The sequence below is a fragment of the Balaenoptera borealis genome, assembly GCF_965194805.1.
Source record: "Balaenoptera borealis genome assembly, chromosome: 3".
NCBI classification, from domain to species: Eukaryota; Metazoa; Chordata; class Mammalia; order Artiodactyla; family Balaenopteridae; genus Balaenoptera; species Balaenoptera borealis.
In genome coordinates, this window is record NC_138866.1 from 112365713 (window position 1) to 112386222 (window position 20510).

General features: G+C 37.3%; 1 protein-coding gene across 7 annotated transcripts in view; it reads right to left on the reverse strand.

Annotated features, from left to right (window-relative positions):
* CSNK1G1 (casein kinase 1 gamma 1) overlaps positions 1-20510 on the reverse strand; it is a 196718-nt gene that overhangs the window by 103885 nt on the left and 72323 nt on the right. For 6 of the 7 annotated variants that reach the window (XR_014242125.1, XM_082383383.1, XM_082383379.1 and 3 more), the window contains one exon: positions 6087-6486. The exons of the other annotated variant lie outside the window; for it this stretch is intronic. Coding sequence is in view for 5 of the 6 variants with exons in the window: in XM_082383383.1 (XP_082239509.1) it covers positions 6087-6267 (181 nt within the window). In the remaining variant the exon portion in view is untranslated. The remainder of the gene's footprint in view (positions 1-6086; positions 6487-20510) is intronic. 7 annotated transcript variants of the gene reach the window in all.

Sequence of the window (20510 nt, forward strand, 5' to 3'; positions counted from 1 at the left end):
CAAAATGCTAAGATTTCCTATGAAACTATTAATAAAAAAGTAAACATTTGATTTTACAATGCTTTCACTTTCAACTAGAGAAGAAACACTTTTAAATCTTATTTTATCTTAAGCCTATATTCTTTCAGATGAATGCTTTTCAAAAAATTTTAACACAATAGACCCATACCTTTTAAACAAAATCTTACTGAAAACTCAATATAAAGGTAACAGAGAGAGTCCTGCCTGCTCACTTTTCCTTTCCCATTCTCTTGAAGTAGGAAATCAAGGGCTCCAAGACTTTGTGGGATGTAATATGAAACCAACTGCTTTATATAATATGCAACTGTAAACTGTTAATTATCACAACTGCCAAAAACAGAACTGGCTGGTAAGAGCTGAAGTTACAAGTTCCAATTTAAGTTCATTAGTGATAGTTAAGTAATTCAGATATGGAAAGAACAATATGCAGAGAAGTTGTCATGTACACTCTACTTCAGTCATAGAAATAAGTGTCTTATTTTAGAAGCAAGGGAGGAATGTGTCACAGGACAAGCTGATACCCTTAGACAATTTACCTTTGTCAGAAACATCCTTCGGTTCTAATGTACTTTTACATATTTCACCAGATACCAAAGATGGAATAGAACAAAAAGGTCAATTCTTTGTGCCTCCATTTTCTTATTTGTAAGCAAAAACATTCTCTAACAAGATACTATTTCACAAAGACAGTATAAAAATTACTAATAAAATTTATATGCAAGACTGTTTAGTCTAAAGGGTCTCCCATAAACATAGGTACATACCTATTAGGATATGAAATCACCTATCTACTTATTCTTGCAACTAAGAAGGAAAAAAAAGCTGCTACTTGTAGACTAGGGATACATATTTTCTAAATTCTGGAGGAATAGAATCATTTTTATCTTAATGTTTACATGATTCTTTCCAGGCCTGATTCAACAGGAGACTCAAAACTTTAATTAAAAAAAAAAAAAAAAAAGGCCTCAAAATATTCCCCATGCTTCACAATTAATAAAAAACAACCTGCAGATCTGTTTCCACTCCATCGTGTCCTCCTACCTTTTATCCACGATCATCCTTCATCAATCTTCCTTTCTCAAATCTTCAAAATTCCCCTTTCTATTGAGGCAATATACATAGGTAAGACTCCACAGAAATAATCTTTCCATTGAAAAATATGCAAAGGCCACAAACAAGCAACTCTTAAAAGAAGAAATATAAATAAATGTGTAAAGATGTTTAACATCACCCATGAACACATACACATTTAACAAGATACCATTTTCCCCTATCAGACTAGCATAGATGAAAAGATTCTCAATAATGTTCAAGGTTTTCGAAGGAGAGACACAAACACACACACACACACACACACACACACACACAGGCTCACACAGAAAGTAAAGGAAAACCATCTTTCTGGAGGGCAAATTGACAATGTGTAACAAAATCACAAATATGTATGTATCTTTGACACAGAAAGTACACTTCCAGAATTTATCCTAAGAAAATAATCAACCAAGTTTGGACTACAAGGATGTATTTATTACAAGTATCTACAAGGATGTTCAGATAGTATTATTTATAATTAAAAAACAGAAATAATTTATATGTGTATTAAGACTAGCTAATAAATTTCTAAATATAGACATGAAAAATGATCTATATTTAAGCTGAAACAATAGAAGTTCATGCTGTATTAAGTGATAAAAGCAAGTTTACAGCACAGTTTGATTGCATTTCTAAAATATGTCCTGATACATATTTTTTATTCTGGAAAATTAAATTAATTAAACAAAATTAGTGATTATCTTTGGAGATACTTTTAAGAAAAATTTTTTAAAAATTTTGGGCAACAGCATGTTTGCTTTTTAAAAACATTCCTTTAAAGGATATGTTTATTGCTATTTTTCCCCTGGTTACAAAATACATGTATTCATTAAAAAAAACAAAGAACGAAAAGGAAGGAAAAAAGGAATCATCTCAGAAATATATAAACAGAAGTCAAAGACCAAAGGCTATAATAATCAGCTTCTCCTGTTTAGCCTTAGGGCACAGGCTGTGCTTAACACCCCACCCCTCTAGAAACTCTTGTCTTGACTTTTCGACTTCTCTAGTCCTGAGGCTCTTCCTCTCCCAGCATCCCTTAAATGCACCCTCTTTCTCTCCTCACTCACACGAGATCCACAAGCATCATATCACCGATGGTTGCATGCTCATTAACACCTACATCGTAATGATTTCTTAATCCCTATCTGAAGTCTAATTTTTCTAAGTCTCAGAGTCACATTTCTGCATATGTGGTACACAATCCTCAAAGTCAATATATTCTCAAAGTCTAACTTACTTGCCTTCCCCATCGCCTACTCTAGTCCCGTGTTCCCTAGCTCTATTAAAGGTTTCCTCATTCACTTGGTCTTCCCAAGCTGGCAAAATAACTGGTAACCAAATCCTGCCTATAGTCTACTTCTGAAATTTCTCCCTAATTCATCCCTTCCTCTGCATCTCACTGCCATTTTCAGAGATAAGGCAGGCCTGGCCACTTCATTATATGCCATACACAGTAAAAAGGAATTAAGAATACAAATAAATATGAGAATATTAATAAAGCAAATTACTACCATCAAGCATATCTTGAGGTAGAGAGATGGAGGAACATGACACAATGTGACAAGTACAATTAGAACAAAAATCCACACGATGTCAACCTCTTTACTATCTGATCTAATCTTATACTGGGAATTATCTTTCTAGAATACAAACCAGATAATGTCACTCTTCTGTTGTAAAACCCTTGATGATTCTACTCCACTGCCTACAGGATAAAGTCCAAATGCTTTAATACCAAGCAAACACTTCACAATCTGCTCCCAACGTATCTAATAGCCTCATCTATTACTCTTCTTTCACTTCACACCCCATAACCCAGCCGTGTATAACTAGTTGCTGCTCTGACAATATGCTAAACCATTTTACAACACCTAGTGTTTGTGCATCCGGCTGTTGGAGAGTCCTTCTTCCTTGTGCTCACCGGTGAAGTCCTGTACTACTCTCAATCAAACCATGCTCCTCTGTGAAACCTTCATTAACCTTCTCTGCCAGTGTAGTTTTTATACAGTCTATTACAATACTTATCACTTTATGTTGTAATTTGTTTTTCTTTTTCTGTCATTAGACTGTGAGATTCTTTTTTTTTAAATTGTAGTTGATTTATAATATTGTGTTTGTTTCAGGTATACAGCAAAGTGATTCAGTTATACATACACATATATATTTTTCAGATTCTTTTCCTTTATAGGTTATTACAAGATACTGCCTACAGTTCCCTGTGCTATACAGTAGGCCCTTGTTGGTTATCTATTTTATACATAGTGGTGTGTATCTGTCAACCCCATACTCCTGATTTATCTCCCCACCACCTGACACTGTGAGATTCTTAAGGACATCTTGTTATTCTTTGTATCCTTCCCAAGTCTAGCAAGACAGTAAATATTCAAGAAGGGTTTGTTAAATGGATGATGAGGTGGAAACAGATTTACAGAGAGCCAAAATACACTAATCATCCCTTTTTTTTTTTGGCTCTCTGTCTGGAATTCAGAAGTCTATCGAAGCAGTAATGCCACTACCTACCACGACCCCCACATACCAGGAACCCAAAGGAGGCCATGTGTTTTTTTTCTCCCCCCTTCCTACTCATCTGGCTATCTATCCATCCATCCCACAAATAACATCAGCAAACAATACAGAGAGAATCCCTGCCCTCCAAGGGGCTTATATTGGCGTAAGGAGAGACAATTAACAGGTAAACAAATATATAAAATAATGTCAGACAGTGATCAATGAGATGAATAAAACAAAGCAGTTTGATTGAGACAGAATGTGGTTAGGGGAGTAATGTGCTATTTTAAATGGAGGTGGGAAAGAAGTCACAGAAGGTTTCTCTGAGACAGTAACATGAAAGTTGAGGCCCAAGGGATGAGAAGCAACCAGCGAAGCAAAATTTTGAAGAAAGAATTCTTCAAGCAGAAGGAATTGTAGGTGCAAAAGCTCTGAGGCACAAATGCACTTGGCTATTTGAGGGACAGAAGAAAGCACAGCGTTGTAATGGTAGCCTGGGTGGAGGCCTATCTGCTCCTGCCTTGAGTTTGGAATTTTCCAGTTTTCACTTTCTGTTGTCTGCACAATCTTCTACTTACTAATACCATAGCAAGAGGACAATGGAATGGGGTATACAGCACACCCTATTGTCAGGAGACGTCAAATGATTCTGAAAGTTACTTTTCTGGTTTCTGTTGATAAAAAGTACTCCTAGATACAATGCCCTAACAATAACGGTCCCAGGGCTAATGAAAACCTCATTAGCACACAAGAATAAAACCACTTGAAAAGAGAGAAAAGTTCTTTCTACTGACTACAATGCAAGTCAAAATGGGACCCATCATAATCACCCTAGATTCGTTACAGGAAATAAAACACAACACTTAACCACTCTGAAAATATACATGAGCTATCCTTCTACCTGAATAGATTTTTCCATTCCTGTGTAAACGTAATGATAATATAATACAAATCTAGACTTAAGTAATTAAATAAAATACATTTGCAGTTTTCATTGACCAGGGTTTTTCTTCATCTTTATAGAAATTAAACAATTTTATGATGTTTTGAGAAAGCATGAATTTATATGCATTATAAACTGCCTCTCAGTAATTTTGTGGATGTTTATGTCATAATCTATTTAATTCAAGTACTACTGTGATGTTAGAGCAAAGTCAATCCATTATATAAATGTATAGTCACAAAACTAGCTACTAAAGCAACTCAGTAGTTGGTAGGAACTCAAGCAGTGTGAAATTACACATCTTACTCCTATTTTCAGTAGCATCTGCTGGCTTTGCTAACCAGAACGTGAACACATCACTAAATATAAAAGCCTTTCATTATCCTAGTCAGGTCTTAAAATTCCAGGCTCCCAGCCTTCTAGTGGTAAAAATAAATTCATTCTCAGCATCCCTAGATTCAATTCTGCACCCAGTGATCTCTGGCTAGTACAGTGATGTTTCCCTGAATCTCTCTATGGGGGGAATGAGAGGTAAGATTTTTTCGATCTCCTTTTGAAAAATCATCAGAAGTAGCAGAGGTAATCAAAAATAATCATCTTATGCTCCCACGCTCCCACTTCCTCAAAGGGCAAAGCCTCTTACAATGGGTCTTCATAATACTACAGTCTCAACAGCTATGAAAAATAAGAAAACACTTTAGCTTAAAAAAGGACCTTGTCACAATCTGCAAGTTGATGACCAACTTCACATATTCACAAGATCCTTCATTTTCTCTTCCCCATTCACCTAGGGAGGGCCATAAAAAGTTTCTAAATACCCAATGTACCTTCTTCCCAATTTCACATCTTCAAACTGGTTGATGTTATCATTATTCATCATCTCACTCATAAACTAATACTTGAAATAAAAAATCCTTTCCTTGGTTGGGAAATAAAAATTGCAAAGTTTCTCCCTGGAGTTCTAGCTCAATCCTGATGTTGGGACTTCCAGGAAGGAATGCAAACATGGTATCAGCTGGAAAACCTCTCTAAATACTGATGTATCTCCTTGCAGACTAAGTATGGGTATTACTAAGTATTGACTCTTCCCTTACTAAGGGTAGATTCTGAATTAAAACAAGGCCTTAATCCCTTCTCAAAGTGTGGTTCAAGGACCAACAGCATCTTAATCAACTGGGAGTTTGTTAAAAAGACAGTATACAGGGCTCTACTCTCCAACCAACTAAATCAGAATCTTCGTTTTACTGATATCTGTATGCAGATCTCCCTACATCACAAAATCTCAGAACTGGTGGAAAATCTAAAATCCTATCACACACAAAGAGGGATGAACCTTGGATAACAATTACACCTGATAATGACTATAGTCTCCTTCACAAATTCTTCAGTTCTTTTAACAATAGGTCCTCATTACAAGAACTTCTCATAAAATTATAAACTGCTGGTCTTGAAACCCACCAAAGCTTATTATAGCTGCTGTTGTTCTTGTTAGTCTAAGCCAATAATATAACCAAGTTCTTACCTAATCTGAGCTCTCCGAAGTTCCCACACCCTATCTTCTTGCCAACCCTGAAGTTGGGTCCCACCATAAGAACCCCAGAGGATGTTGAGGAGCCAGATGGTCGGGAACAGTGTCCACTCCTTTGTGCCATGGGTTTAATTGTCCGTTGTCTTTCATCCTTTTCCCTACTAGGATGGTCCATGATCCTACACGACAGAGTCTCTGCACAGGTCTCCTTAATTTGTATACCTCTCTTCAATACAAAAGTACGTCCGAATAAACTGGAGTTAGAGTAAGGTAAGGAGTTCTTTTGGCACCATGTTTACGTTTCTAATTTATCTCCAGGAGATGAAAAACCATTGATTAGTTCTGGTAGGACACGTAGTCTGTAGGTCTCAAGCATAGGAGGATATTGTGTAACCTAGGTAAAAAATCAAGAAAGCATACAGTTAAAAATTATATTTTAAAACAAAATTAAGAGAGTTACCACTAATTAGAATGGACTCTATCCAAACTGAGCAAAGTGGACAGCTTCCTGAAATGGATTTTGGTTTTACATCCTCCAACAGTTTAGCCATCTGGACTAGTAATTCATCTGGTAACATAGGCTCAGTAGGCTACAGACCAGGGCAGCTAACGGAACACAGAACCCTTTAACATAAAATGCTTTCTTCTAGTGTTGTACATATGACTCAAAAGAAAGCTATTTGTTGGCTTTTTCATCACTGGCTAACAAAGATATGGTGGGGTTCAGCCAAGTTAAATAAACTGAGGGCAATTAAAAGCTCTTCCCCTTAATTTGGACAGAACCTATCAGAAATAAGCTACTCACTACTCACTGTCCCCCTCCTCCATCCCCACCATTTATCAAGCACTGACAGCAATCACGAAATCCAAAGCAAGTTACGGATTGACACAGACTACTTCTATGAAGGCCTTTCCAAAACCCTAGTGGTACAAAGTAGTCCTAGACTAAAGGTTTGGAAAGCTCAACTTTTGGTCTAGTTTTCATTGTGGGCTGAGTACACAATGACAGAGTGCCTGAAGCAGGTCCTTTGCACAACCTCAAAGTGAGAATAAATCTGAAGAACAAAAAATCTTAAACAAAACTCATCCCTACCAGAATTCTCCAGTTTCTCAATTTAGGACTAAGCCCAAGACAAAGTTTGCAATGAGATAATTTTGATGCTATTTTTGATAATCTAGGTGAGTATCCTTAACAAAAAAATATTCTGTTACCACCAATCACAGACTAAACACATACTTTTGTTTCACTTTCACTGAAGATTTCCCTTAAAATTTTAAGGAAGAAGAGAATTAGAACTGCTTGGTTATTATTGCGTGTATACAAGAAAGCAAATATGTCTAGACTGTAAGCTTCTTACGGACACCTTTAATTCCCTAGTACAGGAACAGGCACATACGTGTGAGCTGAATGTACAAATGGGCACATAATCCAAGAACATACTCTGTTTACTTCATTATAGTAGTTAACTGTTTACTTTCATCTTTTCTGTCTGCTTTCTTTGCATTATTAAAACTGCATAATGACTTTAGGCTTCTGTAAAGCTAATCATCATTAAAATACATTTCCCTGAATTCAGGAAATAATACATCTACATTCAAAATGTAGAGTAAATTCAAATGCAGAGTAAATTCAAAATTTACTCTGTTAAAGTAAAAAATCAGGGTGGTAAGAATACGTCAGTAATTACTGGATTTCCTACAAGAACAACATTATGAATTTATATTTCTGCTCACTCTTTCTCTTATTATAATTTCATCTAATATCCTTCAATTATCTTTGTTGTCTACACAAAGTCCCTCAAACAATATGAGTAAAGAAAGAGAAATAGGGAATTCCCTGGCGGTCCAGTGGTTGGGACTCCATGCTTTCACTGCCAAGGGTGCGGGTTCAATCCCTGGTCAGGGAACAAAGATCCCGCAATACACGCAGTGCGCCCCCCCCCCCACTCCAAAAAAAAAAGAGAGAGAGAGAGAGAAATAAAATTTAAGATATTTTATTTAGATAGTCCATCTTAACAGGTGGTCGTGTGTCTATAGATGATAAACTGTCAGGCTATACTTTCTTCCTTTATATCACACATTTTTTTGAGAACAGGTAAAGGGGTGTCTTAGCCTATCCAGACAATTTTGAGCACTGAACTAACTCCTAAAGTTTCATCAGTTATCACTAGTATAATAGTCTCATTTATAAGATTTGAAAAACTGTACTACCTTGTCTATTGCTCTTCATATTTTTCATTGTGTTCACTTCTTTCCTAACAAATGGATGTTATTTTTATAATGTTTGTCATTAGCTTTCTCCATTGCACTTAGACTCATGTAACATTAGGTTCAGTAATCACTCACAGCCCTCATATCCATGTATACTTGCAGGTATGTATTCAAAAAACATACATTAGTACTTGCCAGGTTAGAAAACTGCAGAAAGCCAACAACCGTATTCAGCTGGGAAAAGGGTGTTTCTTTTTTTTTTAAACATCTGCTTGTAGATTAGAACAATCATTTTACTTCCCACAAACATGGCAAACACACTTATCAATGTTGGAATCTATTCATGAGACATTAGCATGATTTAACCTGTAACTATGAAAGATGAAAAATATTCAATACTACTTTATGTGGCACCTCTCATTAGAGAAATCAAATTGAATGATTAAATTTTTAAAAATCCTATTTCTTTATCACCACTCGCTGCTCAAAACTATTTCCTACTTCCCAATTACAAACTCTTTAGCTTGTCACTTGAGTCCCTTCAATATCAACTCCCTATTTAAATTCATGTATTAAAGCTACTACATAAAGCAAAGGAACATCCGCCCTTAGCTCTTATACCTAGAATGGTCTCTTAAGTCTTCTGTCTTATTTAAGGCCTGACTCATATCTTACATCCTTTGTGAAACCTTTTATAACCAATTCATCATTAATGCTTGGAGCACCACTGTCTATACCACCATTTGCTACCTACCATATATCAGATTATATTGATATGTATTCTAATATTCAATTTGATTATAAGCCCTTGAAGTTAGGGATCCTGTCACATCTCTTTTAGTTTCTTGCATATAACTGGTACTTAATAAATACTGAGTAATAATTATAATCTTGAATAATAGAAGACAGATTCCTAGCAACATAACCTAATATTTATACAAAATAATATGTAAAAGTAAGGAGAACCCTAATTAACCCTAAGAACTCCTAGAATTCATCTAGCAAGAAGCTGGTATTATTTCATTTAAATTCATTAGTGTTAAGACATAGGCTAGTTAGAATTTCCATTTCACAAGGATATTAAATGGTTTATTTACAGTTACTAGCAAATAACATATGAAAAAGTTAGCTCAAGAATCAGGTCAAATGGAATACCCAAGGTAAGCATTATGTTATACTTTAACCTTATTTTTAAAAAATGGCTTCTAAGGACAGCAGTAAAAGATAAACTAAATGTTTATATTATTTCTCCTCTTTTTTTTTTAACAGCAGAAGGAGAAAGGAGAGAAATTATATAAATGCAATAAGTAGATGTTTGTTTTTCTGGTGAATAAACTATTCAGCAATCACTTGGATCTCATTAAACATGTTAATGTTACAATGCATATGTATTTGAATTTTTAGAGTCATACCAGCAAATTTCTTAAAAAGCCTAATTCTAGTAGTTTCTACCACTTTAGGCATGCCTGAATTAGAGAAAAGGTATTTTAAAAATATGACAGGGACTTCCCTGGTGGTCCAGTGGGTAAGACTCTATGCTCCTAATGCAGGGGGCCCAGGTTCGATCCTTGGTCGGAGAACTAGATCCGGCATGCATGCCACAACTAAGAGCTCCATGCTGCAACTAAGAAGTCCGCATGCCACAACTGAAGATCCTGCGTGCTGCAACTAAGAGTCCATAGGCCGCAACTAAGAAGTCTGCATGCCACAACTAAAGATCCCACATGCTGCAACGAAGATCCCACATGCCACAACTAAGAAGCCCACAAGCCACAACTAAGAGCCCGCATGCCGCAACTAAAAGATCCCGCATGCTGCAACTAAGACCCGGGGCAGTCAAAATAAATAAATATTAAAAATAAATAGGGCTTCCCTGGTGGCGCAGTGGTTGAGTCTGCCTGCCAATGCAGGGGACATGGGTTCGAGCCCTGGTCTGGGAAGATCCCACATGCCGCGGAGCAACTAGGCCCGTGAGCCACAGTTGCTGAGCCTGCGCGTCTGGAGCCTGTGCTCCGCAACAAGAGAGGCCACGATAATGAGAGGCCCGTGCACCGCGATGAAGAGTGGCCCCCACTTGCTGCAAATAGAGAAAGCCCTTGCACAGAGGCGAAGACCCAACACAGCCATAAATAAAAAGAAAGAAAGAAATATGCTTGTACTTTGCAGATTTGAATAAATAAATAAATAAATAAATAAATAAATAAATAAATAAATAAAGTATGGCGCTCCACATATTCTTTGCAATCAGAAGTTTTAGGAACCAGTTTTACCCTCCCCAGCAGCCATCAGTCTATCAATCAGGCTCCACTTAGTGAATAAAAACAGATTTATACATATGGCTTTCCTAATTGGGAAATTTTAAGAGCTCTCAAGCAGATTAAAGAATTACTGCTAATAGTAAAATCAAGAAATCCAATTCATCAAACTGTAGATGGGGAACTGATGCCAAATCTGCCTGGTTTACTGTTAGAGTTGAAGAATATGGCTATCTTTAGCAGTGGTCAATGAAAAGTTTTCCTTCCTAGACCGTCCTAGAAGATATCTCATAGCATTCTGTCACATAGAAACAGGAGAAATTTATTTTATATATATATATTTTTTTTTTCATTTTTGCCACACCACGTGGCTTGCAGGATTCTCAGTTCCCTGACCAGGGATTAGAACCTGGGCCACGGCAGTGAGAGTGCCAAATCCTAACCAGTAGACCACCAGGGAACACCCTAAAATGGGAGAAATTTATGTTTCCAATATCTACCACCCTGAGCCAACACATAAAAAAATTAGGTCAAAACCAAGAGTTCCTCTGGCCCAAAGTCACTCTCTGTAAGGCAGCAATGGCTGCTTTGTGGGAGAGAGAGGCGTGGTTTTCCATTATAAATGAAATTACTAAAGTGAATTTGTTGTTTTACGTAAAAGTATTTTGAGAAGTTGCGTGAAGACTAAAAAAAATTAAGTCATATTATAAAATCATCAAAAAAATATTTAAGACTTCCCTGGTGGCACGGAGGTTAAGAATCTGCCTGCCAATGCAGGGGATGTGGGTTCAAGCCCTGGTCCAGGAGGATCCCACATGCCACAGAGCAACTAAGCCCGTGCGCCACAACTATTGACCCTGCGGTCTAGAGCCAGCAAGCCACAACTACTGAAGCCCGCGCACCTAGAGCCCATGCTCCGCAACAAGAGAAACCACTGCAATGAGAAGCCCGTGCACTGCAATGAAGAGTAGCCTCCGCTCACCGCAACTAGAGAAAGCCTGCGCACAGCAACGAAGACCCAACGTAGCCAAAAAAGATTAAAGAATTACAGTTGTGAATCTGTCTGCTAAGTGAAAATAAATCAGTGATTTACAGTTTTTTATTTCAGATTCTCATATACTGGCATTGTCCAAAACGAGGAACATAAATATTTAAATTTTAAAGTCAAAACACACTCAGCCTTTGTTGATAGTCATGACAAGAGATTGTCAAGCTTATAAATCTCTCTCTTCTGATATAACTTATGATGAAATTCTTTATGGATGTAGGACTGCTGGATCATATGGTAAGGGTATGTTTAAAAAAGAATCTCCAAAGTGACCAGACTCTCTCTTCTACTATCCCTTCATTACTACATGCTGGCCTTGGTCCTAATGCTTGTAGCCTCCTGGTCACAAGTTTCAGCTTTAGGTATCACTTCCCATACCAGTGGAAAACAGAAATGAAAGGGCAAGAGCAAGACCTCTCATCATGCATCTCTTTTTTGGTAAAGAAGAAAATTCTTTGTAGAGCCCCCAGCAAAATTCCCCTTATGTTGAGTTGCCAACAAACAGTGTCTGCAACAATAGCTGAAATTCCCACTGTAAGCTCCTCAAAGAATGAGATCAAAGCCTAATTTGAACATAGGATAAATTTCAAGGGTAGTATCACACCCAAAGAAAGTATTCAGTAAACATTCAGCAAAAATGATATCTGCACATCTGAATGTGCTTGCATGTGTGCTAAAAAGAACTATCAAAAATTACAGGACAATTTGTAAAAGTATAATACAATTTAAGTACACACAAAATGCTCATACTCATTTTAACTTTTTTTAAAAATGGACACAATAAGAACCTCACTTTAATTAACCTAACAAATGATCAGAATCTATTTATCTTAGCTAAAATATATTATGGGAGTGCTATTACTAAAGGGAAGAAAAATGTTTACAGATTCTGGTTTGGGGTTGTGTGTGTGTGTGTGTGTGTGTGTGTGTGTGTGTGTGTGTGTGTGTGTGTGTTTTCGGGAGAAGGAAGGATTTATTACTTGCAGCAAGTAAAAAGAACACTGGAGGTCTTTCCCAAAGACGTGTCTCGGTTCTGGTGTTATTAATCTTTCCTTTTTCCACAAATTCCAATTCTTAATTTCTCCCATTCTTACTATTCCAACCCTCACTGCTCAATCTATTCCCATCTGATAATTATGTTTTCCAATTTTATTGCTGTACTACTGACATGTAATATTGTATGTTTAAGGTATAGAACGTGATGATTGGATACAGGTATTTATTACGAAACGATTACCAGAATAAGTTAACATCCATCACCAGAGAGATTCAATTTTTTCCTTTTAAATCAGAACTTTTAGGATCTACTCTCTTAGCAACTTTGAAATATACAACACAGTATTGTTAACTATAGATCCAATGCTGTACTCACCCACAGAAATTATTTATCTTATAACTGGAAGCTTGTACCTTTTAATCACCTTCACCCATGTTGCACCCCCCTTCCCTATCCCCCAACTCCCACCTCTGGCTACACCAATCTGTTCTCCTTTTCTATGAATTTGATTTTTACAGACTCCACAGATAAGTGAGATCATACAGTATTTGTATTTATCTGTTTGACTTATTTCACTAAGCATAATAAGTATCCTCAAGGTGCATCCACATTATTGCAAATGGCAGGATTTCCTTCATTTTTATGGCTGAATAATATTATTCTGTATGTCTGTCTTGGGGGGGGTGGTTATTCATTTATCTGTTGACACTTAGGTTGTTTCCATGTCTTGGCTATTGTAAATTATGCTGCCAAGAACATGGGGGTGCAGATATCTCTTCAAGAAAATGATTTCCTTTCCTTTGGATATATACCCAGCAGTGGAACCTCCACACTGTTTTCCATAGTGGCTATACCAATTTACATTCCCACCAACAGCACACAAGGGTTCCCTTTTCTCCACATCCTTGCCAACACTTATCTCTTGTGTTTCTGATGACAGTCATTATAACAGGTGTGAGGTGATATCACATTGTGGTTTTGACTTGCATTTCCCTGATGATTACTGATATTGAGCACCTTTTCATGTACCTGTTGGCCACTGTATGTCTCCTTTGAAAAAATGTCTATTCAGTTACTCTGCCCATTTTAAAGACTGATTTTTTTCCCTACTGAGTTGTATGAGATTTTTAATATATTTTAGACATTAATCCCTTACCAGATATATGATTTGCAAATATTTTCTCCCATTCTGTAGGTTGACTCTTCATTTTATTGATGGTTCTCTTTGCTGTGCAGCAGCTTTTTAGTTTAACATAATCCCACTTGTTTATTTTTGCTTTTGTTGCATTTGCTTTAGGTGTCAAATCCAAAATCACTGCCAAGGACATGGAAGCAACTTAAGTGTCCATTAACAGATGAATGGATAAAGAAGATGTGGCACATATATACAATGGAATATTACTCAGCCATAAAAAGGAATGAAACTGAGTTATTTGTAGTGAGGTGGACGGACCTAGAGACTGTCATTCAGAGTGAAGTAAGTCAGAAAGAGAAAAACAAATACCGTATGCTAACACATATATATGGAATCTAAAAAAAAAAAAATGGTCACGAAGAGCCTAGGGGCAAGATGGGAATAAAGATGCAGACCTACTAGAGAATGGACTTGAGGATACGGGGAGGGGGAAGCATAAGGTGGGACAAAGTGAGAGAGTGGCATGGACATATATACACTACCAAATGTAAAATAGATAGCTAGTGGGAAGCAGCCACATAGCACAGGGAAATCAGTTAGGTGCTTTGTGACCACATAGAGGGGTGGGATAGGGAGGGTGGGAGGGAGGGAGACGCAAGAGGGAAGAGATATGGGGACATATGTATATGTATAACTGATTCACTTTGTTATAAAGCAGAAACTAACACACCATTGTAAAGCAATTGTATTCCAATAAAGATGTTAAACAAACAAACAAACAAACAAAAAAACCAAAATCATTCCAAGACCAATGTTAAGGTGCTTACGCCCTATGTTTCCTTCTAGGAGTTTTATGGTTTCAGGTCTTACATTCAATTCTGTAATCCATTTTGAATTGTTTTCTGTATATGATATAAGACAGAGGTCCAGTTTTCCCACTACCATTTACTGAAAAGACTATCCTTTCTCCATTGTATATTCTCAGCTCCCTTGTTGGAAGTTGACCATATATGCATGGGTTTACTTCTGGGATCTCTATCCTGTGTCTTTGATCTATGTGTCTGTTTTTATACCAATACCACCATACTGTTTTGATCACTATAACTTTGTATCATAATTTGAAGTCAGAAAATGTGATACCTACAGTTTCATTGTTTTTTCTCAAGACTGCTTTGGCTCTTTGGGGTCTTTTGTGTTCCATACAAATTTTGGGATCGATTTTTCTCTTTCTGTGAAAAATGTTCTTGGAATTTGGTAAGGATTGCACTGAATCTGTAAATTATTTTAGGTAGTATGAACAATTTAACAATATTAATTCTTCCAATTCATGAGTACAGAATATCTTTCCATTTATTTGTCTCTCCCTCAATTTCTTTCATGAATGTCTTATAGTTTTCAGTGTACAGATCTTTCACTTCATTGATTAAATTTATTCCTAGGTATTTTATTATTTTTGATGCAATTGTAAATGGGATTTTAAAAATTCCTCAGATAGTTCATTATTAGTGTATAGAAACCCAACAGATTTTTGCATATTGATTTTGCATCCTGGAACTTTAATGAATTTGTCTATTAGTTCCAACAGTTTCCAATTTGGAAGCCTTTGGGAGTTCCCTGGTGGCCTAGTGGTTAGGATTCTGGGCTTTTGCTGCTGTGGCCTGGGTTCAATCCCTGGTCAGGGAACTGAGATCCTGCAAGCCACTCAGTGTGGCCAAAAAAAAAAAAAAAAAGGAAGCCTTTTATTTCTTTTTCTTGCCTAATTGCTCTGGCTAGGACTTCTAATACTATGCTGATTTCTCTTTTGATTTCTTCTTTGACCCACTGATTGTTCAGTAGCATGTTGTTTAAGATATTTCTGAATTTTCCAGTTGTCTTCTTGTAATTGATTTCTAGTTTCATACCATTGTGGTCAGAAAAGATGCTTAATATGATTTCAATCTTCTTAAATTTATTAACGTTTGTTTTGTGGCTGAACATATGATCTATCCTGGAGAATGTTCCATGTACAATTAATAAGAATGTGTATTCTGCTGTTGTTGGATGGAATGTTGTGTTAATGTCCATTAAGTCTATCTGATCTAATGTGTACTTTAAGTCCAATGTTTCCTTACTGATTTTCTGTCTGGACGATCTATCCATTGTTGAAAGTGGGAGTACTGAAGTCCCCTACTATTACTGTGTTGCTGTCCATTTTTCCCTTCAGGTCTGTTAATACTTATTGGCATGACGTGGAGATACTGTAGGTTCAGTTCCAGATCAACACAATTGAGTAAATATTGCAATAAAGCAAGTCACACAAATTTTTTGATTTCCCAGTGCCTATAAAAGTTATGTTTACACTACACTGTAGGTTATTAAGTGTGCAACAGCATTAGGTTAAAAATAAAAAATAATACACACCCACACACAATGCATATACCTTAATTTAAAAGTAATGCTTTTGGAAAAATGGCACCTGTATACCTGCTCGACACAGGGTTGCCACAAACCTTCAATTTGTAAAAACAAAACAAAACAAAACAAAAAAACAGTATTTGTGAAGCACAATGAAGTGAAGTACAATAAAACAAGGAATGCCTGTACTTTATATATTTAGGAGCTCTTATGTTGGGTGCACATTTATAAAAGTTACCTCCTGTTGGATTGACAACATTATCATTATATAATGGCCTTGTTTCTTATTACAGACTTTGTCTTAAAGTCTGTTTTGTCTGATATAAGCATAGATACCACTGTTTTCTTTGGTTTCCATTTGCATTGAATATCTCTTTCCATCTCTTCACTTTCAATCTGTGTGTGTCTTAAAAGAAGAAGTGTCTCTTGAAGGCAGCACATAGTTGGATCCTTGTTTTTTTAATCCGTTAAGCCACTCTGTGTCTTTTGACTGGAGAATTTAGTCCATTTATATTTAAAGTAACTACTGATAGGTATGGACTTACTACTACCCTTTCGTTAATTGTTTTCTGGATATTTTGTAATTTCTTTGTTCCTTTCTCATTCTCTTTACCTCTTTGTGTTTCTATTATAGGTTTTAGCCTTGTGGTAGCAATGAGGCTTATATAAAGCATTTTATATTTATAGCAGTCTTTTAAGCTGATAACAACTTAAGTTAAAATGCATACTAAAACTCTATATTTTTACTCACCTCCCCTTTCAATTTTTATGTTTTCGATACCACAATTTACATCTCTTTCCCTTGTGTATCCATTACCAAATTACTGTACAGCTATTTTCACTACTTTTCCTTTTTTAAAAAAACTTATTTAATTTATTTTTGGCTGCATTGGGTCTCTGTTGCTGCGTGCGGGCTTTCTCTAGTTGTGGTGAGCAGGGGCTACTCTTCGTTGCGGTGCACGGGCTTCTCATTGCGGTGGCTTCTCTTGTTGCAGAGCATGGGCTCTATGCGCCCGGGCTTCAGGAGTTGTGGCTCACGGGCTCTGGAGTGCAGGCTCAGTAGTTGTGGCACACAGGCTTAGTTGCTCCGTGGCATGTGGGATCTTCCCGGACCAGGGTTCGAACCCATGTCCCCTGCATTGGCAGGCAGATTCTTAACCACCTGCGCCACCAGGGAAGCCCCTACTTTTCTTTTTTAACCTTCCTACTAGATTTATAAGAGATTTACTCACCATTACAACATTAGAGTATTCTGATTTAAATACATATTTACTGTTACCAATGAGATTTATACTTCCATATGTTTTCCTGTTACTAATTAGCATCTTTTAATTTCAGCTTGAAGCAGTTGCTTTAACATTTCTTCTAAGGCTAGTCTATTGGTGATGAACTCCTTTAAGTTTCTGCTTGTCTGGAAAACTCTCTCTCTCCTTCAATTCTAAAGGACTCCTGAACTTGCTGAGCATGTAGCTTTATGACCATTATTTCCAACTCTTTATCAGGTAAATCACTTATCTGTATTTCATTCAGGTCTGTTTCTGGAGTTTTATCTTGTTCTTTTGTTTGGCAAATATTCCTCTGTTTCCTTGACTCTCTGTGTTGGTTTCACAGCATTATTAGGTAAAACAGAAACCTTTCCCAATATCGATGGAGCAGTCTCCTGTAGGAGATGAACCTTATTGTTCAACCAGGCCCTATCCCCTAGTTGTCTCTCAAATCTTTGTGATTGTCCAAGCCACCTTCTTTGGTCTCTGGTTCCTACTAGTTGAGGGTGTGCCGAGACCTGCCAGTGTCCCTAAGAGGGGATCTCAGTCAGCACCTAGATGCAGGCTGACTAGAAGCTGGACCCTCAGTAGCAGCTTTTAAAGTACACAAGTAGATCTTTCAGGGAGAGACTGGGGACTGGGCTTTTTAGTCTGCTCCCTCTGAACTAAGCTCTGGGGGGATAGTTAGGTAAAAACTGTTTCTTTGTTACAGTTCCCTGGGACCCGTGAATGCAAGAGATGAAGAGGTGCATCCTCTAAGAGGCAGCCACAAAAGCCAGGGCACCAGATGAGTGTACAGCTCATGCCAGAGAGACACCAGTGACATGGAGTGGACCAGAAGGAGAATGTGGAAGTGGTACCCGCCAGCCTCTCAGGTCTCCATGGAGAACTGTGGTCCGTCCCTAGATGAGTGCTAAATTAGAAGCTTGACCCTTATGCAGCAGCTTTTAGAGTATGCAAATAATCCTCTTTCAGGGAAAGACTGGGAGATGAGCATTTCTGTCTTCTGCCTCTCCATTTAATTCTGGGGGGATAACCATGGTAAGGACCTGTTAAGAACAATTTCTCTGTCTGCTATACTCTTCAGGGTCCCACAGATACAAGTCCCACTGGCTTTCAGAACTGTTTTGGGGACCCATCCCTCCGGTGGAAGACTTAAATGTTGGGGTGCTACATGTTGGGTCCAAACCCTTCACTCCTCAGAAGCTGGGGGCTGTAAGTTCTCTCCTGATTGTGTGTCACTGTGCTGGGGATGGGTTTTATGGAAAGAGTATGTCTCAGTTTTTCCTATCCATTTTGACGTGGGTTTTTTCCTCATTCACCCAATGTGCAGGAGTTACTCATCTAGTTTCTGGATTCCTTTCAGAGGGAATTCTTCTGTCCACAGCTGTAAGATTTGGTGTGTTCATGGGAGGAGGTAAGTTCAGGAGCCTCCTATGTTACCATCTTGGAGTGGAACCAAGGCCAAGCCCATCTGACAATTTTCAGTCCTTCAGTACCTCACAATTTTTCACATCTCCCCACTTAGAAAAAAATTTTACTACCATTTTAAAAACATACTCTCAGCCAGTTATTTTGTGAGCATCGACAAACTGATTCTAATGTTTATATGGAAAGGTAAAAGACCCAGGATAGCCAACATACTATTTAAAGAGAAGAACAAAGTAAAACAACAGACACTACTCAATTTCAAGACTTATTATAAAGCTATAATAATCAATAATCAGTGTGGTATCAGCCAAAAAAAAAAAAATGACAAATAGATCAATGGAACAGAACAGAAAGCCCAAAACCATATCCACACAAATACAGTCAAACTGATCTTTGACAAAGGAGCAAAGGCAATTCAGTGCAGGACTATCTTTTCAACAAATAGTGCTACATGCATTCAACAAATGGATACTACATGCAAAGAAGTGAATCTAGACACAGATCTTACACCTGTCACAAAAATTAACTCAAAATGAATCACAGATCCAAACACAAAACTATAAAACTACTAGAAGATACTACAGAAGAATATCTAAGTTACCTTGGGTTTGGCAATGATTTCTTAGATACACCACTAAAAGTGCAATCCATGAAAAAGAAGACTGGTAAGTTGGACTTAATAAAAATTAAAAACTTATGCTCTTCAAAGTCACTGTTTAGAGAATGAAAAGACAAGCTACAGACTGGGAGAAATATTCACAAAACGCATATCTGAAAAAGGACTATTATCCAAAATACACAAAAAACTCTTAAAACTGAACAATAAGAAACAACCCAATTCAAAAATGGGCAAGTGCATCATCAAAAAATCTAGAAACAATAAATGCTGGAGAGGGTGTGGAGAAAAGGGAACCCTCTTGCACTGTTGGTGGGAATGTAAATTGATACAGCCACTATGGAGAACAGTATGGAGGTTCCTTAAAAAACTAAAAATAGAACTACCATATGACCCAGCAATCCCACTACTGGGCATATACCCTGAGAAAACCATAATTCAAAAAGAGTCATGTACCAAAATGTTCATTGCAGCTCTATTCACAATAGCCAGGACATGGAAGCAACCTAAGTGTCCATCATCGGATGAATGGATAAAGAAGATGTGGCACATATATACAATGGAATATTACTCAGCCATAAAAGGAAATGAAATGGAGGTATTTGTAATGAGGTGGATGGAGTTAGAGTCTGTCATACAGAGTGAAGTAAGTCAGAAAGAGAAAAACAAATACAGTATGCTAACACATATATATGGAATCTAAGGGAAAAAAAAAAAAAAAGGTCATGAAGAACCTAGTGGCAAGACGGGAATAAAGACACAGACCTACTAGAGAATGGACTTGAGGCTATGGGGAGGGGGAGGGGTGAGACGTGACAGGGTGAGAGAGTGTCATGGACATATATACACTATCAAATGTAAAATAGATAGCTAGTGGGAAGCAGCCGCATAGCACAGGGAGATCAGCTCGGTGCTTTGTGACCACCTAGAGGGGTGGGATAGGGAGGGTGGGAGGGAGGGGGATGCAAGAGGGAAGAGATATGGGAACATATGTATATGTATAACTGATTCACTTTGTTATAAAGCAGAAACTAACACACCACTGTAAAGCAATTATACTCCAATA